At 45.8% G+C, this 27,500-nt stretch overlaps 1 protein-coding gene across 20 annotated transcripts in view; it reads left to right on the top strand.

The window, feature by feature from the left end:
* The window catches only part of rims2a (regulating synaptic membrane exocytosis 2a), a 133,579-nt gene that overhangs the window by 92,528 nt on the left and 13,551 nt on the right, over window positions 1-27,500 (top strand). For 14 of the 20 annotated variants that reach the window (XM_030370096.1, XM_030370095.1, XM_030370094.1 and 11 more), the window contains 6 exons: window positions 670-819; window positions 4,224-4,412; window positions 6,364-6,470; window positions 15,594-15,694; window positions 17,641-17,807; window positions 25,088-25,335. In XM_030370096.1, the coding sequence (XP_030225956.1) occupies window positions 670-819; window positions 4,224-4,412; window positions 6,364-6,470; window positions 15,594-15,694; window positions 17,641-17,807; window positions 25,088-25,335 (962 nt within the window). The remainder of the gene's footprint in view (window positions 1-669; window positions 820-4,223; window positions 4,413-6,363; window positions 6,471-15,593; window positions 15,695-17,640; window positions 17,808-25,087; window positions 25,336-27,500) is intronic. The other 6 variants (XM_030370093.1, XM_030370111.1, XM_030370100.1 and 3 more) reach the window with 3 other exon arrangements.

Below are 27,500 nucleotides of genomic sequence, written 5' to 3'. Positions count from 1 at the left end.
CTGATATTGGTTTGTGCTGTATGTGCTAGAGGGTTAAAACACACCCTCTGGAGCTGGTTCTCACTGAACGTGGCCCTCAATGGAGGCCGTGTTTGCCATCCATCCTCCAGAAACAGCATTGCTCACCCTTTGCTACTCATTTCAGAATCATGCGCACACCAGCACACTGTCCCCTCGCTAAGCGATGTCTCTATTATTCTATGGATTCCATGGACCATTGCAATGCGAAAATGAGTCATTGCATGATCACTACAGAGGATGATAGAGTATCACCACCATGGTGAATGGACCAGGGTTTTTCTGGTTTTAATTTGTATTTATCTATTTTTTGTTTGATAATTTTTTTTGTCCAGTAGAGGTGATTTCCCTCAGCCATTGATGTCAATACTTGCTCCATACTGTGTGTGACAGTATGTGATAATAGGAAATACCGAACATAGGAAACATAGAGGCGACTGCTGTACTGTCTGGAGGTAATCCCCCAACGTTTACCCCAATACCAATGAGTTTCCAGGGTAGCTTTCTGTCTGTGCCTCTGTTCTGTCAGGGTTTCCTCTATCGGGGATGGTTCTCTTTTTGGTCTCTGTCTTCCAACCCCCCCCCCCCCCTTCACTGTGGATCGGTGCATTGGTCCAAATCAATCACCGGTTCCAATGATTTCTCTGCCAGCCGTAACCACGAACACCACCCACCCCTCCACCGCCAGCACCACCGCGTCGCCCCCCTCTGCCGCGAGGAGGCGGTCCGGTTGCTCCGATCCACTCGGATGGCCCGCACCCACTCTGAGGGTGCCTACTCCTCTGACGGGGACCACGAGAGGTACTGACCCGTGGCGCGGCTGCTGTGTGTGTGCATCCGCCGTCCCCGTGGTCCCACCGTCTCCGCCCACCCCCCCCAGCCCCCCACCCCCCCCCCCCCCCCCCCCCTCCCGCCAGAATGTCCCCGCCTTGCTCCGTCCTTTATTTTACTCTGTGATCGTGCAAGGTGATGACGGTATCCTGAGCGATATCAGCTTTTCTGTTTGTCTTATTTTGGTTGTCGGAGAGAGAGAGGTCATCACCGTCTGTGAGGGAGTTGTGTAGAACTACAGGAAGATACACAACTGCTCTCTGTACGTGCTGGAGCGCCCCCGGCTGGCTTGGACGAGCTCTCTGTGTCTGTGTTGCTGGTGTCTGCTGTATGTACGCCAGCTGTACCTGACAGTGGCTATTGGGATTCCTGTGTTTTGTACCCTTGCTTGGGTTGTACCTTGTTCGTGCGTTCCTGTTGATCAGTGGAGAGTTTGGTCCTGTGTGAGGTCATTTTTTTGGTATTTTCTCTGTGGCATGGGTAGTGACTGCTTATTGGCCAGCGCTAGACTGGCATCAGCGATGGATGCTCCCTGTTTCAGTGGTCCCTCTTCCTCCTTCCCAATGTGAACATACTGGTGCCATAATTGATTATGTGTGAACATACTGGTACCTTATTGATTCTGTGTGAACATACTGGTACCGTATTGATTCTGTGTGGACATACTGGTGCCATAATTGATTATATGTGAACATACTGGTACTGTATTGATTCTGTGTGAACATAGTGGTGCCATAATTGAATATGTGTGAACATACTGGTGCCATATTTGATAATGTGTATAAATACTGGTACCATCATTTATTATGTGTGAACATACTGGTTCAGTATTGAGTCTGGTTTAACATACTGGTACTATATCTAGTCTGTGTGAACATACTGGTACCGTTTTGAGTCTTTGACCTTACTGGTACCGTATCTAGTCTGTGTGAACATACTGGTACCGTATTGAGTCTGGTTTAACATACTGATACCATATCTAGTCTGTGTGAACATAGTGATACCATATTGAGTCTGGTTTAACATACTGATACCATATCTAGTCTGTGTGAACATAGTGGTACCGTATTGAGTCTGGTTTAACATACTGGTACCATATCTAGTCTGTGTGAACATAGTGGTACCGTATTGAGTCTGGTTTAACATACTGGTACCATATCTAGTCTGTCTGAACGTAGTGGTACCGTTTTGACTCTTTGAACTGACAGGTACCATATTGAGTCTATGAACTTACTGGTACCGCACTGTATCTGTTTGATCATACAGGTTCTGTATTGAGTGTGCGTTTGGTACTGGTACTGTATACTTCAGTCAGACCCGGTTGCTTTGACCGTTCAGTGACACCCGGTGCCAACCGTCCATCTGGAACAAAATGCAGGAAATTGTCAGTGCCCATGTCAACTCCCTCTCCCCCTCACCCAGCGAAATGCAAATTGCTCTTTTCCTCATCAAGTTTGTGCCTGCTGCCGTCTGGAGACATAACATCCACACTCCTGCAGCGTTTATGCTGTTTCTCAAAAAGGTGATGAGGTCTCAGAACTCGAGTCCCAGGGCTTCACTATCTGTATTAAAGCAGCATATTCAGCCCAGCTGGGCTCCCAATGGGGCTCTGCCCAGCCTAGATTGGCCCCCATTCTCACACTCTCTCTCTCTCTCTCTCTCTCTCTCTCTCTCTCTCTCTCTCTCTCTCTCTCTCTCTCTCTCTCTCTCTCTCTCTCTCTTGCTCTTTCTATGTCTCCATGCTTTTGTCGAGGCTGGCAGAGGAAATACAGTTGCCGGCGTTTCCATGGCAGCCAGCAGAGGATGTAATAGATTTGCCTGTTGTTGAAACGGTTACTCTCTCCATTTCCAGCTGGAGTAGAAGTAGCAGAGAAAGAGAAATGAGGGGGAAGGAAAGATGGAGGGGGGTGGGAGTGGATAAGATGGAGCTGGTGAACAGCATGGAAAGACAAGCATTAGTAAATGCTTGTGTGAACCTCCCCCCCCCCCCACCCTCCCTCGGCAAAACACGATCACTGTGAAAACTTGGACTGCTCGTTATTCCAAATGCAAATGATTAGTACTCTAGTGTCTATCCAAACCAAGGTGTACATTCTAAACTACGCTGTAAAGAATGAGGGTCGTGTATTTGTCAGAGCTCATATTACTGGTAACACTTCATGATAAGTGTACGTTAATGACCCATTAATTAATATAAGGGTGCAGTAATAACATTATTGTATAGCATTCACACAAGGGTGAGGAAGAGGGTTAGTGGTTAAGGGTTCAGGTTAACCCTCTTCTTTTACATAAAATATGTAAGTTAATACCGTAGTTAACGTCTCCATTAGAAAATGATTATTAGACCATATGGTAGCTGTTAATTTACAGTTACCTAAAGCCTATTACTGCATCATAACACCACATTATGTTTCATGGATTAGCATTATTTTCTTGTTCATTGATCTCGTAAACATAAAGATGTTTTTATTAATCACTTCTGTTGGAAGCACGGGTGCACCACCTCTACTGGACATTCATTCCCTCTGCTTAATTAAACGCTACAAGGTTGTGACGGACGGAGCTCCATCCAGTTTGAATATAATCATTTTTAAGTCATCTAGTGAATCAATTCCCCTGGTGGGTAACTTGAAGATGACTAAAATTGTTTTTATTTGTTTTATTTGAGTGTCTACTGGCTATTAGCGGTTTTATTTTTTTGTTTAATTCTTTTATTGTTTTGTGCAATGATGGGGTTTCACTGTTGACTCAATAAAAATGTATAATTTTGTATTATTTGAGATGCACTAGAATACGGTGTATGTATTTCACAATATGCATGCTCCTCACCTTAATCCCTCAGTCCATGTCCTCGTTGCAGAATGGAACACTGTGTATAAAACTATGATGATATAGCTATATCTGACCTAGTTAGTATGTGGTTGGTTTATAAGAAATAACTTGTGTGTCCTGATGTTTCTGTGTTGTATCGTGTGTGTGTCTACGTGACTTAACCGGCTTTCCCCGCAGCTGTCGAACAACAACAGGATCTGCATCCTTCTACCAGTGCCAAAAAATGCCCCCTACCCCGAACAAATTGCCATGACACACATTACACAACCCAAAGACACCTCAACGTCACGTATGTCTCTCACATGTAGCCCCACCTCAAACCACGCCAACACAATCCAGGGCCAGCGCTGCTCCCAGGCCCCCACATGGACACCAACCGCAACTGCAGGGTTTGTCGACCCTGTTCATTCACACATGCAGCACATAGCCAGCCAGCGCTCACCCCACTGCCGCCTCCCCCCATCACCCCACTCTCCCCCCTGACTACTGTGGACCCCCCCCACCCAACTGAGTACCTGCCTATCTCTGACTGACCTCCCCAGGAGCCACGGAGCCGCCGATAGACACGAATACCCCGCGCGGTCCCGCTCGGCGGACCAGCGGCCCACAATAGACCGCCCCGCGTCACGGTCCCGCTCCACCGAACGCCCCCACGACTCCTCGTCGCACATGAGGTCCATGCCGTCCCTGCCGTCCGGGAGGTCCGCCCCTCCTTCGCCTGCCTCCACCAGGTGTGCCCCCATTCCCCCCCCCCCCCCCCCCCCCCCCCACCACCGGGGGAACAGGGGGGAGGAACGAGCGGCCGCTGATGCTGTGGCATCAGCATCAGCAACCCTCACCTCCCTGTCCGAAAAAAATGACCCATTTATAGCCCCCCGCCCGGCGCCTCCCCGCATTTCTGAGTGGAAGCTGAGTTGCCGCCACCTCCACTAACACCCAGCACCCCTGCTCCGCCTCACCTCACCTCACCTCGACTCACCTCCCATACACCCTCTCCCATACACCAGCCGCCGCCACCCAGCTGCCCGTCCTCCTGGCCGGCCAGCAAGCGGACCCACCACCACCTTTTAATTTATCGTTTTCGACCCCAGAAGCACAGTTGCACCGTCCAGACGCTCCCCACCCCCCTCTCTTTCTCCCCCCCCCCCCCCGGCATGACTACCACCTGCTATAGATGTAGATCCAGTTGCGTTTTGTTTTGGAACACACTGCTCGTGCGACACGCAACCATGCGTTTGCGTGTGCGGGCCAAACCGACTGCCAACGGTGCCTACCACTAACCACTTCTTTTTGTTGCCCTTAGTGGTATAAGTTTATTTGTTGCTGTATTTACCTTGAGTTCAACCCCTTTTTTTTTGGGGGGGGGGGGGGGGTTGGGGGTGAAGAGAAAGTATCCAGATGCATGGCGGAGCTGGTCTACTGCACCGCACAGCCCCTCCTCCTGGCCCCCATCCTAGCATCTTCTAGTTCAGATGTGCCGACCCCCCACGGTGCTCTGGTGGTTGATCTCCCTTCCACCATCCTCACCCACACCCACTCACTCGCATGTCCATGTGCCAAACACCAATACGTGCATTATTATATAGAGGTAATATATCATCAATAAGAAAAAATAAATAAATAAAACATATATATATTTATAAATATATATGCAATGCAATGTGTTGAATTGCTTTTTCATCAATTGTTACCGGTAAGATGTTTAATGCTGTAAACACTGTAAACACAATGCTATTAACACACAACAAACAGGTTATAAGTTATGTGCGTTGTGTGCCAAACAATCCTCACAACACACCGATACACAGGCTCTACAGATGCTTCTGGTTCATGCACTAGCACATGCAACTGTAAAGTAATCTGTGGTGTCATATGCAAGGTGTATCATGTATCATGTATCACGTTTAGTCCATGTTCGAAATGCCTTCTGCGTTCATGCCATTCAAGCTGACATAATGATTGCATTCCGTTTTAACATGGCAAAGATTGTATATCAGACATGTATATATGTAACCTGACATATATACACAATGAATGATCGATACAACTTCCCTTCTGCCAATTCCTCATCATTTACATGAATTGACAACATAATACTTTTTTAGCAATGTATAACTCACAGTTTATTTTTCGGTTACTGAACCATGTTACTTTCATGGTCTACGTATGTATACTTTACTAGTATACTCTTTATGAGATTTTCCTTCATATAGTCCTTAACATATGCTTTTTTGTTTTTAAAAGAATGGGACTGTATGTCGGATGCCCCTGGCTGGCCCATACACCCAGATCTCTCTCTCTCTCTCTCTCTCTCTCTCTTTCTCTCTCTATCTCTCTCTGTCTCTCTTTCGTTCTCTATCTCTGTCTCTCTCTTTCTCTCTCTATTTCTCTATTTGTCTCTCTGAGTCTCTCTCTTTCCCTCTCTCTGTTTCTCCCAGTTCTTCTCTGCATCTCTCTGTTCTTTGTTTCTCTCTCTCTCTCTTTCCCTCTCTCTGTTTCTCTCAGTTCCTCTCTGCATCTCTCTGTTCTTTGTTTCTCTCTCTCTCTTTCCCTCTCTCTGTTTTCTCTCAATTCCTCTCTGCGACTCTCAGTTTCTCTATTTCTCTCTCTCTTTCTCTCTCTCTCTTTAGCTCTGATCCTCCGTCTGGACTAAACCGGTAGTCTCCCTCTTCTGCCCCACAGAGCTCACCCCCGGAGTGGTTCCGTACAGACCAGCCCCACCAGTACCCCCATGTCCAGCCGACGAGGTCGGCAACTACCACAGCTTCCACCCCCAGGAAAGGATCGAAGTAAGTCCCCCCTTTACTCTCCTCTCTTCGCTCTTCACTCTTCTTCTTCTTCTTCTTCTTCTTCTTCTTCTCTGCTGGTCTCGGCATGAGGCCGTTCCGTCGGCCCGGGGCATGGCTTCTGAGTCATGTTTGTGCGTGCTTGGTGCTTGTGAGGACTCGTATCACTTCCCCGCTGAGGAGAAGTGTGTCCGACTGAACACTTAACACGCGTGTTGCTCTCTGAGGCGTCTTGTCGTCATGGTGATGAAAGTGGACGCGGGTTCATGTGAAGCGTTGTGTTGGGAATCATCTGCCGGTGACTGTGATTAGACACAAGAGTCTCTCGAGTTGCATGGAAACAAGGGGGAGTCTGATGGAGCCTTACTGCCTTTTCCTGTATTATTTTGTTTCCTATATCCTATATATCCTATGTATTAAGCTGTGAGTTATTTATATGATTGATACTATACATCCTCATAGTAGCTTAACTGCTTAGCTTTTTCTATTGGTCCTGATGATTTATTACTCATTACTTCTGTAGTCAATCGCACATTGTTGCAACCTTCTTCCCATGAGTATTAACTAATTAAATGTAATTGAGCCTCCATTTTGTAATTTCACCCTGCCTCTGGTTTTCGCCACCCTCCTTCCCTCCCTCCCACCACCTCCCACCCACTCCTTCTCTCCCCCAGGGTGTGCAGAGGAGGAGAGTACAGAGCCTTGTGAAGGTCTGTATCTCACGGCTTGTGTTTGGCTCTCTTTAGCTCCTGCTAACATACGCTCACAAGCAGGGTGCTGTTGCTTTGGGTTGCAGTGTGTGACCACTTGTCTTTGGAACAGCTTTGAACCTTTGCGTTATTGCTAAAGGAGACTGGATGGAGTGGTTACATTTAGGGCTAGCCAAGCCTAAAAGGGATGGCTTTAGAATAATAGTGACGATATAACTTGCATACTTGACTCTGTGTTTTAAACCATGATGTTGTGGGCATCCTTTGACAACATTATGTTCTTGAGTGTTTTGAACAAGCGTGGTGTTCTTCTTCTAAAGTGCCATAGTGGTGACAAGCTGGTGCATTTTGCATTCAGTATTATACTTCTGCTGAACGAAGGAGGGGAGGTAGAGAGGGATAGAGAGGAGATTTGTCAAATTACTTCATCCTCTTCCCGACTTCCATGCTGTCCCATTCAGCTACAAATTGATCCTCTCAATTTGCTCGGTCTGTTCTCATCTCTCTCTGTCTCTCTCTCTCTGTCTTTCCCTCTCTCTCTGTTCCAATCCTTCTATATGCTCTATATTTTAATATATTTTAGTGTGTTTGTTCTGTCTTCCTCAATCTGAGTGGCAGTGGCGCTGTGTGAACAGTGGAGGGAGGCATTGATCCAACTATATAGTCTTTGTGTACGTGCAAGTCATGCATGTGTGTGTGTGTGTGTGTGTGTGTGTGTGTGTGTGTGTGTGTGTGTGTGTGTGTGTGTGTGTGTGTGTGTGTGTGTGTGTGTGTGTGTGTGTGTGTGTGTGCCCGTGTGCACCTTTGTGCTCACGTCGGTCTGTGTGTGATTTACCTGGATCTTTTCTTGATCGACTTCAGACAATGATTGGCGACCTGCCAATGGCCTGCCCAGTCTTCCTGATTCGATGAATCAGCATGTGTACTGTCCTGCTTTGCGTTGTCACTGGGTCTGTACATCCGGTATCTAACCATAGCAACCTGCCCCCGTCTGCCCTCTCTGTGTGCATGTACCTCTCTGAATAAACAGGGGAAGGATCAGGGGCCGTTGACCGTTTACCCTGTGGCCCACAGAATGGACAAGCAGGTGTGTACAAACTGCCCCGGTCTCTCCCAACTACCGACAGAAACTCTCTACCTGCAGCACACCGCACCCTGACGCTACCGCGATTCGACCGTTTCTTTAAGATTTCTGAGATTTTTTTTGTCCCATAAACATCAGTAAAGCATTGTGTTCTTCAATGAGAGAGGAGGAATATGCAGGAATAAACCGACCTATTTCATTGTTGGATGTGATCTCATCTTTGTGGATATGAGTCAGGGAAGTGTGTTGTTGTGTGGCACCCGGTCTTAATGCTGACACACATGAATGAGTGGGTGGTCCGATGCTGGGCTTCCCGACTGATTTATTTTCCACCCGCCTGTTTTGTTGTTACTTCTGTCATGTGATTGCTGTGCTTACGTTTATAGAATGTGTGCTCCAATTACTCATCACATATGTTGTGATGAGTAAGAATGGGTGTGTTTGTGTGTGTGTGCACATATGTGATGAGTAATCAAACCACACATTTGTAGCAAATGTGTGAGCTCATGCTGAATTCTCAAGGACTGCATCCATGCGCGTGTTTGTCTGTGTGCACAAGTGTGTGTGTTGATGTGTGTGTGTGTGTGTGTTTGTCCGTGTCCACCAATCTGCTGAGTAATCAAATCACACATTCTTAGCATATGTGTGAGCCCATCTAGTTGCATGCATTTATGTCTGTGTGTTTGTGTGTTACGGGGAGGGCTATGTGTAATGGTATTCCCTCAATGCAAACTTGTGGTCTGACTGAAGCGACCTCTATCTGTTGAGCAGCCACAGACAATGAGGAACCCATCCCAAGCCCACCTGTGAATGGGAGAAAAGGCAAGTCCTCCGCGCTGTGTGACCCCGGGGGGGGGCCGGTCTGGGTTCAGCTCTTATGTTCTGTCTCAACTCTCTCCACTCTCCCTCTGCATGGCGAGCTCCCTGCGGTGATCAATACTGATGTGAGTGGTTCCTCCCTCCTTCCTGAACCCACCAGGGCTCTGGTTTGATCGAACCTGTTCGAAAACCACTCTCTCTGGAGAGCACAGAGAGAGCGTGTCTGAATTTTCCCTGTGTGGTCGGGGTTTGGTTTGAAGTGCTTTGAGAGTGCTTTGTGTAAGGCCTTCTGGAGGGGAAGGCTTAATGCATGCTGAATGCTGTGTCTCCCTGAGCTCTGCTACTCTCAGCCAGAAGTCAGTGTCTTCCCGTCACCGCTACTTTTAGTGGAATTGTATGGATATTATGACCCCTCAATTTCTTTATTTTTATTATGAATTTATGTATTGCATTTTTTGGTACCGGTTAACCGACATTACAGTAGACAGTAAACACTATACCCATATCATTTTAGCCAAATCTTTTCAAGTAGACAAGCTATTCAACCCCTGATGTAGAAATGTAGTTCAAAATGAATCAATGTTGCCCACTGTTACATATAAACTGTAAAGGGTGCTGTGCTATAGGCTATGTCACAATACTAGGCTCCTATCCAGTTGAGGCTGTGAAGCATTTACCACTGTTGGCCAACAGATGGAGCAAAGATCCTAGACTTTCGTGTGGAGCTATCCGTAGTGCTGAATTGCTTTCAGTGATGAGCAAAATCAATCCAAAATGTTGAATACAAAGTTTTGTATTCATGTGCGTGGGTTTTTCATAAGTTTGCTGATGCATGTGTGCAAACGTGTGTGCATACATGTGTGTGTGATGTGTGTGTGTGCTTGTATGTATTTGTGTTCACATGTGTGTATTTGTATGTGCGCATGTGCGTGCGTGCTTCCTTGTCTGTGTGTGGGCGTATGTGTGTGTGTGTATGCATATATGTGTGTGTTTGTTTGTGTGTGTATGTGTTTGTGGGGGGCTTGGTATAGAGGTGACATGGGAGGACCAGCAACAACGGGTCAATGATTCAGTGTCAAATGGTGGACCACCACAGCCCCCTTGCAGTGAGACAGGTGGGTTTGGGTCTGGGCATGTGCTCCTTCCAAATTGACTTTACTTTCCCTTTTCCCTCTTCGAAACATCTTCCTTCTTCTATATTAACAGTTAATGGAAGGGTTTTATTTTGGCTTTTGTTCATCGAATTATGTTTACTGTCATCCAGCTTTAATCTATTCAGAGTATTTCAAAGAAAAAGATTAGCTGTCAAGATCTTTACTGTACAAATTCATTTATGTCAGATTTGGACGCATAGGCAGCATATTAATTTAAATTTACTGTATCTATATTCAGTCTCCTAGTCATTGAAAACAACACTTGGTGGATCGGGACAGCCCACTTTAGTATTTATTGCAGCCGATTATCTCTATTCAGATAATAATGGTGCACCTAATTATTCAATGATTCAATCATCTAACAATGAGATCAGGGGCAGCATGCCTTGGTCTGGCTCTGAATCATTATTTCAAATTGAATGAATGTTTCTAAAATTGAGCACCATGACAATTAACAATAATGGTTGATAACTTATTGGTGGACACCGCCCCATCCTCAGTAATATGTAGCAAAGTAAAGGACTGACAATTAGTTCGGTCATCTATTGTGTTGACAGTCTTTATCTGAGAGATTATTCTCAATTCAGAGAGTAGAAAGGGTTTTTGACCTTGGTAGGGGGAAGTCAAACACTTTGTTATGTCGGCTATTATTAACTGTCTATAGAACAAGCACAAAATGCACATTACCATGACCAGAGCATGGTATACTGCTGTGACCTTGTGTCCTGGGGTTAGGAGGTAACCACAGGTTTCTGGCCTTGAATCTTTAATGAGAACCAGGCATGCACTATACCTCTCTCTCTCTCTCTCTCTCTCTCTCTCTCTCTCTCTCTCTCTCTCTCTCTCTCTCTCTCTCTCTCTCTCTCTCTCTCTCTCTCTCTCTCTCTCTCTCTCTCTCTCTCTCTCTCTCTCTCTCTCTCTCTCTCTCTCTCTCTCTCTCTCTCTCTCCCTCTAAGTTTGTAGTTAACTTACAGTCTGCTTTCTCTAACATCCAAAAAGCAATGCTTAGCTCAGTATCAGTAGATATATGTAGCTTGTATACGTTTTATTTTTGTGTTTTCATGTTTTTTTAGTGGGTGGTCTTTGCATTGTACTGTTGTGTAATCACACTGAATGCTTAGGTCAAATGTTGAAGAGAACATTTACTTCCTCTTGCTGCCCCAGTAGACGGAAGATAGAAAGCTCCCTTGCCCTCTTTACTGCCGTCTTCAGTGTAACTCGATGATGTTAGCGGCCACGTCGGGACAGGAGCCTGGCCAGGCAGATGTCTGACATTGTCTTTTATTCATGTGGCACATTATTCAGCCTAATAGACTGCTAATTGAGTTAAATGCTAATGCCGTGCAGTGAATGGAAATGAGGTGCGACCTAAGCTAGCTTCCTTGGCCCTCTCTCTCTCTCTCTCTCTCTCTCTCTCTCTCTCTCTCTCTCTCTCTCTCTCTCTCTCTCTCTCTCTCTCTCTCTCTCTCTCTCTCTCTCTCTCTCTCTATATCTCTCAGCTGTGAAGTTTGGTGTCCTGGAGCTCACTACTCTGAGAAGGATGCAGTGATTTTTTGTTTCATTTTCTGAGTCATGAAAGGGGAAGATAGGGGGTCAGATGATTTGTCTTGCCTCTTGCCTCTTGTGTCGTTTTGTGTCACTGTCGCTGTTGTCGTATTTGTTGTTGCTGTTGTTGTGTTGTGTTTTGTCGTGTACCCGACCCTCAGATATTGACACCGATAAGGGTTCATGCGAGTCAACTTGTGCTTATGTTTATCAGACACGCAACCATTCTGACAAAGTATTTAATCAGAGACGCATGACAGAATTGAAGCGACAAAAATATTCTGATTGCTAGAAACAGCCACCGACATATCAACAGTTGCATTTTACGTCTATGGCTGTTCTGTGTAGGTGTGTGCACGCGTGAGTGCATGTGTGCACAGGTTTGTATGTATATATACATACAGTATGTGTGTGTGTGTATATATATATATATGTGTGAGTGTGCAAGCAAGTGCACCTGTGTGCAAAAAAACAAAGCAATGCAATGGCCTCCAATCTTTGGAAACGTCTGAAAAACTAGACACCTTTATGGTTCTTTGACATTATTTTATTTTAAATCTCAAAGGTTTTCTCACGTATGTTTGGTTTGGTGGGACGAGGTGCCCCACCCCCCCAACCCCCAGTCAACCCTATAGTGACACCCACTACTCCTTCTCTGCACTCCCTCTTCCATCCAAGGTTCTAAGCTTTCTGTGTGCTTCGTGAGCTTCAACACTCCTATCACACCTTTAACGTGATTTTACCGTTGCAGATCTCTCTTTCCTTTAGTGCGCCGAATCTCCGCCTCACCCCCCGCCTCCCCCCCTCCCTTGCCTCTGATTTCTAACAGTGTTTTCTATCAGTTTTTACCCCAGCCTCTCCACTGGCCTCACACACCCTCCACTCCCAATCCTTTCTGACACGTACTCTCCTAATGTAAACTGTGCCGGTGGTGACGTTGGCGTACGTTCTCGATCTTCTCTATGATTTGTCTTTTGTTTCTTTCCTTTCTCTGTTTGTCCTCCTGTGCTTGTTGTCTTGTGTCGTTTTTGTGTCACTGTCGCTGTTGTCGTATTTGTTGTTGCTGTTGTTGTGTTGTGTTTTGTCGTGTACCCCCACCACCTCCCACCCCACCACCACCACCACCCGCTCAAATCTCCGTCACCTTTCTCAACCAACTATCCCTGATGCCCACCGACCCCACCCTCCCCACCCACACGCCCACACACACCTCTGGCCTGGCTGTGTGTGGGTCAGCCATGGTGGCCACCTCTTCCCCCCCCCACCTCTCCTGCTCCCCACTCCGAGCGACCTCTCATCGCCATCTCCTCTCCTCTGTCTGTGTCTGTTCATTCTGTGACGTGATCCCCGAAGACACGGACTCACCCAGTTGGACGAACTCAGGTCTGTCTCCCTCTGCTGCCTCCTCTTCCTCTTCCTCCTCTTCCTCCTCTGACTCTTTGTCTTCTTCTACCCCCCTTCCGCCTCTCACTCTTTATCTTATTCTACCTCCTCTTCCTCTTCCTCCTCTAACTCTTTGTCTTCTTCTACCTCCCCTTCCGCCTCTCACTCTTTATCTTATTCTACCTCCTCTTCCTCTTCCTCCTTTACCTCCTCTCACTCTTTAAATGTGTCTACCTCCCCTTCCTCTTCCTCCTCTCACTCTTTGTTTTCTTCTACCTCCTCTTCCTCCTCTCACTCTTTTTCTTATTTTACCTCCCCTTAATCTTCCTCCTCTTCCCCCTCTCACTCTTTGTCTTCTTCTTCCACCTCTTCTTCCTCTTCCTCCTCTCACTCTGTCGTCTTCTTCCTCCTCCTTTTCCTCCCCTCATTCTCTTTCTTCTTCCTTCTTCTTCCTCTTCTTTCTGTTTGTTCACTTCTTTTTCCTCTAACTTTTTCACCTCTTCTCCTCTAATCTTCTTCTTCATCTTTTTCTTCGCACTCCTCTTCCTCTTCTTGTACCACTTCTTCTCTTCTTTTTCTCCTTCTTCTTCTTCTTCTACTTCTTCTTCTTCTTCTTCTTCTTCTTCTTCTTCTTCTTCTTCTTCTTCTTCTTCTTCTTCTTCTTCTTCTTCCTCTCCTTTTTCTTCTTCTTCTTCTTCTTCTTCTTCTTCTTCTTAGTCTTCTTCCATCCTTTTTGATGTTCTTCTAAGCCTGCTTCTTGTGCTTCTCGGTCCACCTGCTTTTTCACTGAAATCGATCTTCATCATTATCTCCATAGAATGATTTTCCTGTTTCTCCTCACCTTCCTGCCTTGTCTGCTCTTTGCTAGGATACCAAATCCCTTCATCCACACTGTGCACCCTGGCTTCCTTCTTGAGCGCTGTGGTTCTGAGCATGGATGTGATTGGAAATGAGCCTGCTTGGTCTGTGCTTGCATACTTGCAGCAGCAGCCCTTGTTGCAAGACGTGCCATGTCTCCATCATTGACACATGCAAACATCTTATTTACTGTTTGGTGAAAGATGTTATTATAATTCCCAATACAAAACTACAATGAATAATAATGAAACCATTTTATATATCAATAAATTCACTTGCATCCCAATGCGTAATAGAGTTGGATAAGACCTATCAAATCCTGTCTTAAATAAATATTGAAAACATTTAATAACTTCATTTAAATAAAATTATATATCAGCTCATGTAAGCTCATGCACGCTTAACTACAGACTTAAATTACACTTATGACTAAAATAAGTAACATAAATCTCTGACTTTTAATTGTTGTAACCTTAAATTAAGTTATGGTAAGAATCAGATTTATGATGGAGAAATGTCACTTTACCTTGTATGTATGTGTGTGGCTGAGTGTGTGCGTTTGGGGGGAATCTGTGTGCGCGTGGTTGTGTGTGTGTGTTTGTGTGTGTGTGTATGTGTGTTTGCGTGGTTGTGTGTGTGTGTGTGTGTGTGTGTGTGTGTGTGTGTGTGTGTGTGTGTGTGTGTGTGTGTGTGTGTGTGTGTGTGTGTGTGTGTGTGTGAATGTGTGTGTGTGTATGCATGGGTGTGTAATTCACGCTTCTATGTGCTAATTTTTTGCTACATTCATCACCATCAGATGACATGGACGATTTAAATCGGTCTTTCAAACATTTGAAAATTCTCTCCATTTTAGTTCATCATTCGACACAAAACATACTAAGATAGCTGGGTAGCAGGACTTAAGATTCACACAGAGGCACTCTTTTTCACCATACAATAGAAATGTAAACTAAGGTGTGTTTTTGCTGTTCAGCGCCTTTCTATTTTGGGATGTAAGAAATAGTCAGAGAGGAGCATGTTGCTCTTAGCCAAGAGAATATTTTGTTTTCCTTTTCTTGTGTTTATTTTTATATATAAGCATATAAAGAGTGTGTTTTTGAGAGCTCGTTGATGTATTCACATTCAGGAGATTATTCAAACTATCCTGCTGGTTGAAATCTATATATCATATATATATCCTCATGTTTATTTATTCATTCATTTATTGATCTATTCATATATATATCCATTTGTTTTTCTCTATTCTTTCTCTATTATTCATTATTCACACTTCTTTTAGCGTGCCCTAATACCATGGGTGTGTTTCTGATCACGGTCGATTGGTTGTCTTTGGAGTAGAATCATAATTCAGTGTGCGAGATCCTGGACCCATGAGGTCAGACTCAATGACCAGCATCTCTTTGTTTGTGTCTGTCGCGGCCAACCATTCAGCCTCGTCTCATTCAGACCTCTCCTGCTCATGGCACACCACCGTCTCCTCCACTGTGCCGCCACCAGCATCTCTCCCATGACCAAGCAGACTCGATATGAACCCAGACTCTCTCCTCTCTCCCCTCCCCCCTCCCCCTCTCAGGTGTGGACATGCAGGAGAGGACCAGGCTGATGAAGCTGAACATGAACAAGTACAAGCACGGCGCAGGCTCCGACTCCAGACTGGAGCAAGACTACAACAAGGTGAGTGGTCGAACAGCTCTGTAGCAGAACTTCTAGGGGGCGGGGGGGGGGGGGAGTAACGCCTTCTTTCTTGGTTCGTCGTAGACATATTCTACTGAAGAAAATACATTTGAAATAGTGGATGAAACATGCAGAAGGGATTTTTTGTGTATTTCAGCAGTGATCTGGTCTTCCTGGTGTTTGTCTTCCAATTATGCGCTTAAAGATCACCCTTTCACATCCGTTCGAAATAATTATAATTATAACATTAATACAACTATATTAAATAGTAATATAGACATTGTTTGCCATTTGCTTTCCATCTAGCGAATAGATGCATATATGCAGTGAAACAGTGGAAACATATTTCATATTCACATAGCCCATGATCACTATCTATTTTAACAGATTTTTAGATGGTGGATGAAAGTAATAAGCATATCTACATTGTGTCCCTACTCTTTTCTCTACACTACACTGACAGTTAAATTATGAAAAGTAGAGTAAAAGTAAAGAGTACTCATGTTTGGCATGAGTAAAAGCCAAGCCATTCGTTCAACTGGTGTTGCTGCGTAGTTTCTGCTGAACGCCGGGAAAGGTTGAGGTCAGATCACATCTGCACACTCCAGATGTTCGACACACTAAGGTTAGAAGCTGAATTAAGGTAAGACACAATCCCTAATCAGCTGATGCATGCACATACACCCCAACCACACACACACACACGCACACACACACGCCAAAAACACATCGATTCAACGGAAAGATATTCTTCTATGGAAGGCTTCATCTAATAGAGCTTCTTCAGTAGAAATGGGAGCTCTCCTAGCCCAAGCCCTGGCCTCGGCCTGAGTCTCTCCAGACCGTAGTGTGTGTACTACTCCGATAGCAGGAGGTGCTCGGCTTGTTTACAGAGGTCCTGGCGGCCTGAGTGCCGTGTCGTGTTGTGAGTGGAGGCCAGGCCATATAAGAAGATGTGTTTGCTTCCCGCCATCCTTTTATGCCAGTGTTATGCGAACTATTGGCCTCTGGGAAGCAAGCCAAGTGTTTGTGAGAAGTCTATAAAAAGTTGTATCTTCTTTTTTGTCTGGTATGGAGGTTTGTCTGGGTTTGGAAGCAGCGGTGGTGTTGGCGGGGGGCGATGTCTGCGCGGCGATATTTATTCTTAGTTCATATTGTTGTTTTAAGAATAGCACACTCGCTGACGGTCCTCTGCATACCCATAGCAGTAACTGGAACAACTCACACTTCTCTGTCCAGCACACACTGTGGTGCATGCAGAACCGTGCTCAAGGTAAACTGTGTTATAGTTTACGTGATATATCAACATTTATAGTAGTTGACACAATTGTCTAATCTTTTAATGGCTACCCTACAGGAAGGTTTACACGAATGGACTTAATAGAGCTGAGTTTCTGCGGGGAGGTGTATGCGGGGGGGGGAACTTTTGTAATATACCTTTCAAATAAGTGTGCGGTTCTATGTGTCAACATGATGAACATGGTTTTGACGAGCTCAAATCTGGGTGAACAGGGTGTTCTGCTTTCTTTCATCTCGTATTTGTTTGGACCAATCATGATGCTCGAGGGTGGACCTTACAGGGATGTGTAAGGTCATAATTATCTAAAACAAACAGCTATATGAAACGGTAAACAAGTGCCTCTTAAGCTTTTAAATCAACACTGCATACCGGCCACTGTAGAAATACACTTAGTAAAATACCCTTCTGATTGCTTCATCCACTCAGGCAAAATATTTCTCTTTGGTAGAATACTTCCACAACAAAACAGGGAACAAGGTGTGACTCTACCCCTGACAGCTTTTGGTTTCCGGCCCAGGCTCTGTTTCCCGCCCACCCAGAAGTTCTGCTATAACATAGTGGGACTTGATCCCAGATAAGTTTAAAGGTAACTGTCACATTCAAACCTATATTTGTGTGTGTGTGTGTGTGTGCTTTCTCACTCCAGCGATCAGGACGAGATCCCCGGGGCTCGGACAACCTGTCGGCCAAATCTTCGGACAGCGATGTGAGCGACGTGTCGGGTGCGTCGAGAACCAGTAGCGTCTCTCGGTTCAGCGGCACTAGCTACATGTCTGTCCAATCAGAGAGGCCGCAGGGAAACCGCAAGATCCGGTAGGCTGATGTTCATGAACCCGCAGCCACACAAGTCTTATCACATACTTATCAAGCACCACTCAACAAAAATTATACAAATTACTTGCATGGGCTTTCATTTTCTTTATTCACTATATGTTTACAAGCGGTGTGTTTGGTGTGTGTTTTTTTGTCTTTCTACATGTCAGTAGAAATGTAGAAACACATAGTAATGTCATTATTTGACATTATTCACATTTTCTTTGTTTTTTCTTGGTTCCTTGTTTTCTCGCTTTGATTTGCTTCGCATGGGCTTCTGTCTTCTGTCCGTCAGCGCGTTGCAATCATCAAGGAGTCTGTCTCAGGAAGGGGAAGGGGAGGGGGAGGGGGAGGTTGGGGAACAGTTAGGGGAAGTGGGGGAGAACAAGGAGAAGAAGCCAGGGCAGGAACCGGGAACGGGAACAGGAACAGGAACAGCGGGAGGGGTTGAGAAAAGTGGAGGGGGTAGCAAAGGGGAAAAACCCAAGAACACAGCGAAGGGAGACAGGGTGAAGGAGAAGAAGGAGGACTTGGCGGAAAACCAAGAGGACTTCTACCAGAGGAGTATCTCCGAGACCGACCTCAGGTAAAGAAACGCTGGTCCAGAGTGCATTCACCCCTGGCGCTAGTAACTTCCTAACAGGACAGATCTCTCCCACACACTAACAACAGTATGACCCTCAAGCTTCTCCCCTGGTCCATGACATTTGTAACCTGGCCCTGTGTCTGGCATGGTCTAGTTACCCTCCTGGACCTGTTGTGACATTCCTCAGTCCTCTCACCTGATCCCTGTCGTTATTCCCTAATACGAACCCATCCACTTAGCAACACTATTTACCTATTTACAACCATGACTACAAAACTATAAAATGGTTCAATACCAGATATCCCTTATTAATCTAGTTTAAACTAGTTGTAAAGCATGTCAACGTACAGTAAAGTGTTCATGAGTCTGACTTATATCCAAGAATAGCACACTGAAGAATGTTTAGACGTGAAACGTGCTGTCACGTGACATTCTTCATCTTTAGACCGCTGTGCAGTGCTTCATGCTAGCACTATGTTAAGGGTGGCACCATTTCACCGTGGTCGCCGGGGAACATAATTACATTTGTGAAAAGTATAGTGTAGGAAGACATTATGAAAAAGTGTGTCAAGAACAAAGTGGAGAGCAAATTGATTTAGAAGCCCATGGGTTCTCGCAGCAGGCTAAGAGACGAGCGTACCGTTCTAATAAGAAATGGCTGCTTTCAAATTGCATTCCCAGCTGGTTCTAAGTAGGTGCTGCCTGTATACATAAGTACTGCCGACTTTCTCACTGGACGGCTGAAAACGTCTGAGATAATTTACTCCTTGTATCAAAGGCGTTTATATCTCGGTCAGATTTAACCACTGTGGTGCAATCTGATTCAGAGAGCTTAAAACTGCTTTAATGACAAGGTGGAAGCAGGTTAAATGCAGCCAGCAGATATGTGTATCCACTTGCCTACAACAATGCATTGAATCTAGATTTAGAAATATTGAGAGAATGCATTGCTAGTGAGGGCTTGCTCTGTGTTTTGTGTGGCTTTTCCATTTGCCTCAGTGTTGTGTGAGTTGCTCTGCCACAGCATGTAATACTTCATCGTCTTTCTGCTTGTCGTGACATGCTTTCCTAATTTACTAACATGACAAACAATCTCTGTGTTATTCCATGCTTTAATGTAAAGATTACACCTTCATGGTCCTCAACTCATTCTGCCAACAACCTTCAGCGCAGTCCAATACAAATAATAATAATATGCCCAACGGGACATTCATATCCATCCATTCATATCATATCATCAACAAAGTGTCCCCCTCAGAACATTAATGTTGCAATTGACACTTTTGTCACAACATTGTTGAACTGTATTCACATTCTGCGCTGAAAGTGGAATAACATAACCTCTGTCCCGCTCGTAATGTTCTGCTGACACCTTCTCAATTAACCCAACCTGATATGTTCATGACAATAACAGTACAGAAATACATCTTTAATTACACCTCCTTGGAAAATAACAACATTTATGCTGCTTTTAGACTTATTAGAAATGGATGGCATCTCGTTAGACGCACAGCATTTAGAAAATGACCAAGACATTGAAAAAGTTATGATTATATCCCATTAAACAAATATAAATCATGTTACATTTCTACCACTGCATACATTATGGATATTATTTTTACTCCATCTAAAATGAAAAACAATCCTTTTTGCATTCAACCTAACTCTAGAGACTGTGTCTTGTAGTCTCTCCAGTGAGGTCCACTGCAGACCTCATGCGTATGACAAACACCGCTGTATCTGGAGCAGAGACCTCATTGAGGGAAGAGCTCCATTCATCCAAGTCTCGGTAAAGACGTCATTGTTAAATGTCGTAGAAGATAGGCTGCTATATTTGTGGTGGTGGCTACCAAGGCAGCAAATCATCTCAGTGACACATCTACGAAAGCACGATTTGATCTCTCAATGGAGGAGTGAAAGAGAGCGCAATATTTTAGTTGATTAGCTAGCAGAGTTATAATTAGAGAATGCGGCCAGCCTTGCGTTTCTTTGTCTATGTGGGTCTTTAATTACAACTTTAATTAAATAAGGAGGACGCTGGTCTCTGGTCGTCGTCGAATAAGCAGAATCCTACTGTTAACCACAACTAACTAACTAACCTAACTATATGCTGCTGTTGCTGTCGATCAGATTCCATAGGCCTAACTATACTGCTCTGTTTCCTTCTCATGTGCTTGGCATTTGATCCAGGGCATACATTGCAGTGTGGGATTCATTTCCAGCATGCATCTTGTTCTATGTATTCAGGTCACAATATACATTTCCCGTCTTTGATTTGGCTAGGTCTGTTACGAGAGGGTGAAAGCTTGGCCTGCATTCAAGCGGTTTGTTAGCTGCGAGTTCTTTTATCACACGTTTGTGGCGCCTATCATGTTCACCAATGTGCCTCACGGGGTAAATTGACCGTCCCTAAGCCTACCCGCGTGTGTCTGCCATCTCCAGGAAAACAAGCAGGCGCTTCATCAGCACTTTGAAATCCACACGCTGCCGCTAGCCTCTAACCACATCCCAGCGCCGTTGCCCTGGTAACGGCTATTTGGTGTGTATGGAGAAGTGCAGACCCTCTGTGTGCACGGCACGGGGGCTCATTAAACAGAACGGAGTGGAGGTTTATTTATCCTCCGCCCTCCCCCCGCTGCACAGGCACAAACACCACGTCCCTCCTCTTCCTCATCCCAATTCAACAGCAGCCAGTTACGCTACCTGACTGAGGGGTCATAGAGATGGTGAAGCAAAGCCTGCCTCCCAACTACTTTGCCTCGGCTATATACACCTCTGTTTATTATTCCCCTCACTGAGAAGGTAGTTGATGCCGTTCCTGCGTGTACTGTCTCAATGCAAGGGCGATATCTGTTGCTCTAGGAACAGATTTCCTCTGCCGGGTCGATCCCCAAGTCGCCAAAGCGATAGAACTCTTCAGTCGGTGAAAGAGTAGGTGAGGGATACGAGATGGAAGAAATAGTTTTCTGAAGAAACATTAAAGTAACTCCTGCTCACCGCAATGTAGATTTAATGAACCTGTTATTCAACTGCTCTCTTTTCCTCCAGCCTGGGAGCCAGACGCAGCTCATGTATTATTGGCTCTGGCATTTGCATCCGGCCCCCTCCCGTTCAGACAAATTTCCAGCATAACTGGCCTGGGTCGGCCAGTCACAACCATTTATCTAATGTTGGGCTTGTTTGATGCGATTACTGTACAGAGGAGTGACCTATGGGAGTTGTTTATTTTCATAAACAACCATGAAGGCTGCCACTGATAAGTCTCACCTTATGTTGCTCTGATTGATTGTAAGTCTGTCAATTGCCTCAGGAGGTGTTTTGGTCTGCAGCCTTTTGATAATGCGGTTTGGAAATTTAAAATGAACCGAGGGGTTCCAGACTTTGTCTGTCAATGTCCGGTTAAGTTTCCTCTATTTTGCGAGCTAAACTTGGGCTAAGAGCATTGTGTTAGTGTAAGGGCATCAGTCTATATGCTGTATGCTGGACAGTAGCGGTTTATCCATTACAATGCTGCAGCGACCTCACATATATTTTAAAGTTTGTTTGACATCTAGATAGGTTAAGAGTACCGCTCTATTAGCATTGCTTGTTCTCAAAGGCAACAATTCTGAATGCATTATGTTGAGGGTGAGTTATTATTATTTTTTGCTCCTGGAACATCTTGGCCTAGATCATGAAAATGCTTGCTGTGCGATCTGCATGGCGGGGAACATTGTGTGCAATGGAAAATCGGTTGAAATCCTTGGGGAGACAGAGTTCCAGCCACTATCTCCATCTCTCTCTCTCTCTCTCTCTCTCTCTCTCTCTCTCTCTCTCTCTCTCTCTCTCTCTCTCTCTCTCTCTGTCCCTCTCTGTCCCTCTCACCGTAGGGAGCAGCAAGATCCAAGCGTGAGGTTAGAGAAAGGAGTGAGGCAGGGAGGGTAGAGAAATCCCAGAGGTTTAGCTTGTTAAACCAAGAGAGCATTTTAGCCAATTAAACCCATTTTTTGCCAGCTCAATCATGAGAATGTTTGCAAATTAAACTGCTGAATGTTTTGATAATTAGGGCCAGGGAAGTTTCAGCTAATTATCAGCCAATAGTAGGTCTAGGTGTTATTGGATGCGAATGAGAGCTTGATGCTTGAAGGGAAGTGGAACTGAAATGGACGACCATGTTGGATGTTGAGGTCCAACACCGGCATCGATTTCAATTCAATTTCACCTTTTCTTCGAAAAAAAACTCGGAGTTCACAGTTTATAACTGCAATCATCTGCATGGAATATAATGGACACCTATCAGATGTAAACCAAGTCATGTGTAGGTGCTGACTCTGTGTTCCTCTTGGACATAATGAAAGGAGCCATGTTTGCCATAATAACGTCACAACTCCGCCAGATGAAACGCAGCCCCTCTGTGAAGGCGGGCTGGTAAAAGGACATGTTGCCTCAGATTGCCTCTCTTACTGCTGGTGCTGCGCAGAGTCAGTGGCCTGAAGTGCGCTTCAAAGAGCTCTGGACTACATTAACTGATCAAAGGCTCTAATCCTCCGATAAACAGTCGATATTAATGCCTTAAAGTAGTGGCTGATGCACACCAGCGCTCGCTAGCATGGATGACCCAACGTAAACACATGGCGCACTACCTGAGCTGATTTATGATGCGAGCACGCTGTCCAGGTATCACATCTGGCTTATTGCAGCGGGAATGCTACGAACAACAATCAAGTGGAAAATAGTCTTTGTTCATTCAGATGGGCTTTGAATGGATGCCGTTTTAAACCCTTTAAAAGGATCAAAAACAACATGTTATCTAACTAACAAAATAAAGTTATGTCGCTTTCTTTCTACTACACGTCATAAGCCTGTAAAATGGAGGACAACTAAGAATGTGCTTTTATTTTGTAAAGGCCCTCCATTCTCCCCATTCTCTCTTACTTAATAAGGCCTTAGGACCGACAGGAGGTTTGATGAATTCATGGACATTTGAAAGGCCTCATGTGGGGAAGAAGTAGAATGGTGCACTTAATGGATAGTTTTAACAAATCCATTGGGAGGGGATGGGATGAAATACTGGTCAGCGTTCGCCTTTGTGGACATAGATGGCCATGGATAGGACTCCAAACTTATCTCAAGTCGTGGAAAATGTATTTAATCACGCAGGCTTGTTTTTAAGCGAGAAGATTTGGAGTCTAATTAAAGTAATTGAGAGGAAGTGCATAGACCCTACCCATCTCCCCCTGTGGTTAATCAGCCCCTCTTAATGGCCTTAATATGACAGAGAAGCCGCTCCGCTCAGACTTGTCATTAAATGGACAGCACCCTGAGGGTGATCCCCTTAACACAAGACTCAACCCATTACATTGGTAGAGTTTGTGATCCAGGGTGTAATTTGCCTCTTAACGTTAATCTCACATGCAGACACTCTGAACGGGACCTTCATTGTGGCTGTGAGTTCGTCTCTTTGCAAGAAACTGAAGTGAAAAAACACTTCACTGATAGACTACTGTCGCTCTGTCTCCGTTTCTCTGTCTCCGTTTCTCTGTCTATCTCTCTCTCTCTCTCTCTCTCTCTCTCTCTCTCTCTCTCTCTCTCTCTCTCTCTCTCTCTCTCTCTCTCTCTCTCTCGCTCTCTCTTGATGTTGTTGCGATGGGATGGAAGAAAAGGGTTCTCTATTGATTAACCTTCTCTCGGCTCTGAACACGTTCTCACCTTACTCTCACCTCTCCGTGGGCCATGGAAGCCCTGAGATGTTTCATTCATTGTCATTCTCAAAAATCTCACTCTGTCTCACTCTCTCTCTCTCTCTCTCTACCTCTCTCTCTCTCTCTCTCTCTCTCTCTCTCTCTCTCTCTCTCTCTCTCTCTCTCTCTCTCTCTCTCTCTCTCTCTCTCTCTCTCTCTCTCTACCTCTTTCTCTCTCACTCTTTCTCACTCTCTCACTCGCTCTCTTTCTCTCTGAAAGATTGGAGCCTTGAATTGTTATTGGCACGTGTTTGGGAACCAGGTGCAGCGAAGATCCGATAAATTAAGGATTGCGATGGAAATCATGCAGAGATCTTGCGAATAGCAAAAACACAACTTCAAAATTATGTTTTTTTTTTAAAAGCACCAAAATATTCTGTCTGAAGGGGACTCAAAGTTAAGGGAGCTACACGGCACATTCTTTAAATAATTTTCTTTTTGAATCTTTCAAGTTGAGCCCAATTACCAAATAACCAAAATAACATTCCCAACTCAACCATATGAATTGCATGCAGTAACCAAAACTCACGCTCAGTATGCATGTCATCCATTACTGGAGCTATATCGAAGGGCACACTTATTCCTACACACATTCCAATGAGCACCAATTCAAATATTACTGTTATTCATGAACACCTAGACCTGAACTCTGTCCTCCTCTTCTCCCTATCACTCCCCCCATCATCTCCTCCCCTCCTCTGGTCCCTCTCCTCCCATATCTATGTGTCCTTCCTTCTCCCTCCTTCTTCTATTTGTGTCACCTCCCACACCCCACCACTTTCCACTCCTATTATCATGTACCCCCCCTCCCCCAACCCCAACCATCATCCCCGACCTACCCCCATGGTCTCCCACTCTCCTCTTTGTATGCCCTTCTCTGGATCTGGTTCTTCCTCCCTACACCCTCACCTCCTCCTCCCTCCTCTCCTCCCCGTCCCTCTCCCTCGATGGCCGGTTCGGGCGGCGGCTCACAGTGACTTATCGTCCAAAATGAACGACAGGCAGACGGGCCCCGCGGGCGGCGCCAACGTCATCACCAAGAGCACCAGCGTGAGCGGCGACATGTGCAACCTGGAGAAGACGGACGGCAGCCAGTCGGACACGGTGGTGGGCACGGTAGGCACCGAGGAGAAGAAGCGGCGCTCCAGCATCGGCGCCAAAATGCAGGCCATCGTCGGCATGTCGCGCAAGAGCCGCAGCACCTCCCAGCTCAGCCAAACAGGTAAGGGGGCACTCCCCCAACCACCCCCCCCCCCAGCACACTGGCCGCTCCGCTGCGCCCGGTCAAGCAGCGTGGTCGAGCCACCCCCCTCCGTCCCCCCCACCCCACCCGCTGGGAGGTCCATCCGACGCGGCCTGAACTTTTGTTGCGCGGAGAGGGGCGTTTTGTCTGTCTCTCTTTGTGTCTCCCGAAACGCTGCTATCTCTTCCCTCTCCTTCCTATTTCCAGCTTGTAGTTCCTTCCTTCGGACTGCGGACGCCCGAATCACAGCGGGAGGCCGTGTTTTCACCTGGATCGGCCGAAAGTTTCGCCTTTCATAACACCTTTTTTCTCTCTAGGTCACACTAGAGAGGGATGATTTCCTACCTACCTCTCCCTCCCCTATTCCCTCTCTCGATCTCTCTCTCTCTCTCCAACTCTGATTACACCCCTGTTCTTTTTATTTTCCTATCATGTAATGTGGGCGGACCCCAGCCGTACGTCCGTGTCTGTGTGCATATTGCTGTAAATGTGATTTCCGCCTTGCTTTCTGTGGTGATACGGTGTCATTTGATATGTGGCTTTGTCAGCCCATGGCTGGCGTTCTCTTTTGGTTGGCAGAACGCTGACAGGATTGGCAGAGCAGTGTGTGTGTGTGTATGTGGGTCAGGTTTTGAAGGGGCCCGTTCTGCTGTTGTGACGCTCCCATGACCATGACCCGTGAAAACCAACAAACGCTCCGCATAGATAAGTCAGTAGCACGTGTTCGCGTGGCAACGTGTGCGTGTGTGAGTGAGGGAGAGAAAGTATTAAAGAGAGAGAGGATATAAGAGTAAATGCAGTGTTGATGTGTGTGGTGTCCTACTTTTTAAGACCTTTCCACCTTTTCTTTTCTGTTTTCTGATTGCTAATCTCGCCGAACATGGTCGCTTTCTCTTGTTTTCCCCTTTGCTCTTTCATTTACGTTGTGTCTTTTGAATTGTGCCCTTTCATGGTCTCTAAAGCGTGTGTGTTAACCCAGGGGAAAGCTTTGTTTCGGATTACCACAGCATCGACGGTGTCTCTGTGTGGACCGCGGAACCTCTGTTCATTGGAAGGAGAATGATCAGGCGCATGTTCTTCTTTGCTTCCCCTTCCACAACTCTTTTCAAACATGCAGTAACATGCAGTTTCTTCCAACATTATTTCTACCCATTTCTACATGGTGAGATTTAATAAAGGTTGACTTGGTGGAATGATTGTGGTGAATGAGTGTGTGCGTGAGAAACGCACAAGCTCATGTTTTATTTCTATGTTTTATGAATTTGCCAGGATATCCGGCTCATCCGGCAGATGCTTTCGGCTGACATTTCACCTTCTTCAGCCCAAATGTCAGACATGTTTTACAGCTCATCCAATGGTGTATTTTAGCGCAGATCCAAGATACATGATGTTGTATAAAATCCTGTGATCATGGAAACAGACGGAATATAATACATATTAAGATGATATCAGAGCAGAACAATATGTTTTATTCCGTGCTGTTTTTCTTTGACGCCTGGGAAGAAAGCGAAACAGGTTTGGGTTCAGCCCATTGCGTTCCTCTCTCTCGGCCCCCTGTCCGTGTGTGTGTGTGTGTGTGGATCTGGAGCAGCGGCCCCCAGCGTGCCGTCCCCTCCTGCCCTACTTTAGTTGTGCTCGGCCTCTCGGGGGGGGCCCCCAACCGGCCCCACATACGCTTTCAAACGGACAGATTAATTTAAAAAGGTTACTGGAGGTCCCCTCTGCCCTGCCCAGCGGGATGCCTGCAGGGTGGGGTGCTGGGTGGGGATGGAGTGGGGGAGTAGGAAGTGGTGTTGAATTGGGGGGATGTTGGTGGGAAGGTCAGCTAAGCAGCATCACTCTGACAAACAGAAGCAGTTTTTGGGGGGTTTGCAGGCGGATAGGGGCTGGAGTGCGTTCACCTGCGTGCCCAGTGTGCCCACCCACCTCTCCTATGGTCTGGTCGTGTGTGTGTGTGTGTGTGTGTTGTTTTAAGCGGAGAGCACACAATATAGTCAAATGAGTCCCAGTAGCAATCACTTTGCTGGTTGCATGTTAAATCCAGAAGTGGCTGGCCAGTTCGCCCAGTAAGTCTCATCCATCCTCCATAGAACAACACATATACAGTGTGACAGTGGATCATTGCATAAACCTCACTGAACTCT

Source organism: Gadus morhua, chromosome 11, assembly GCF_902167405.1.
Source record: "Gadus morhua chromosome 11, gadMor3.0, whole genome shotgun sequence".
Taxonomy (NCBI): domain Eukaryota; kingdom Metazoa; phylum Chordata; class Actinopteri; order Gadiformes; family Gadidae; genus Gadus; species Gadus morhua.
The sequence above is the reverse complement of the archived record's forward strand: the minus strand, read 5'-3'. Positions and strand labels throughout refer to the sequence as shown.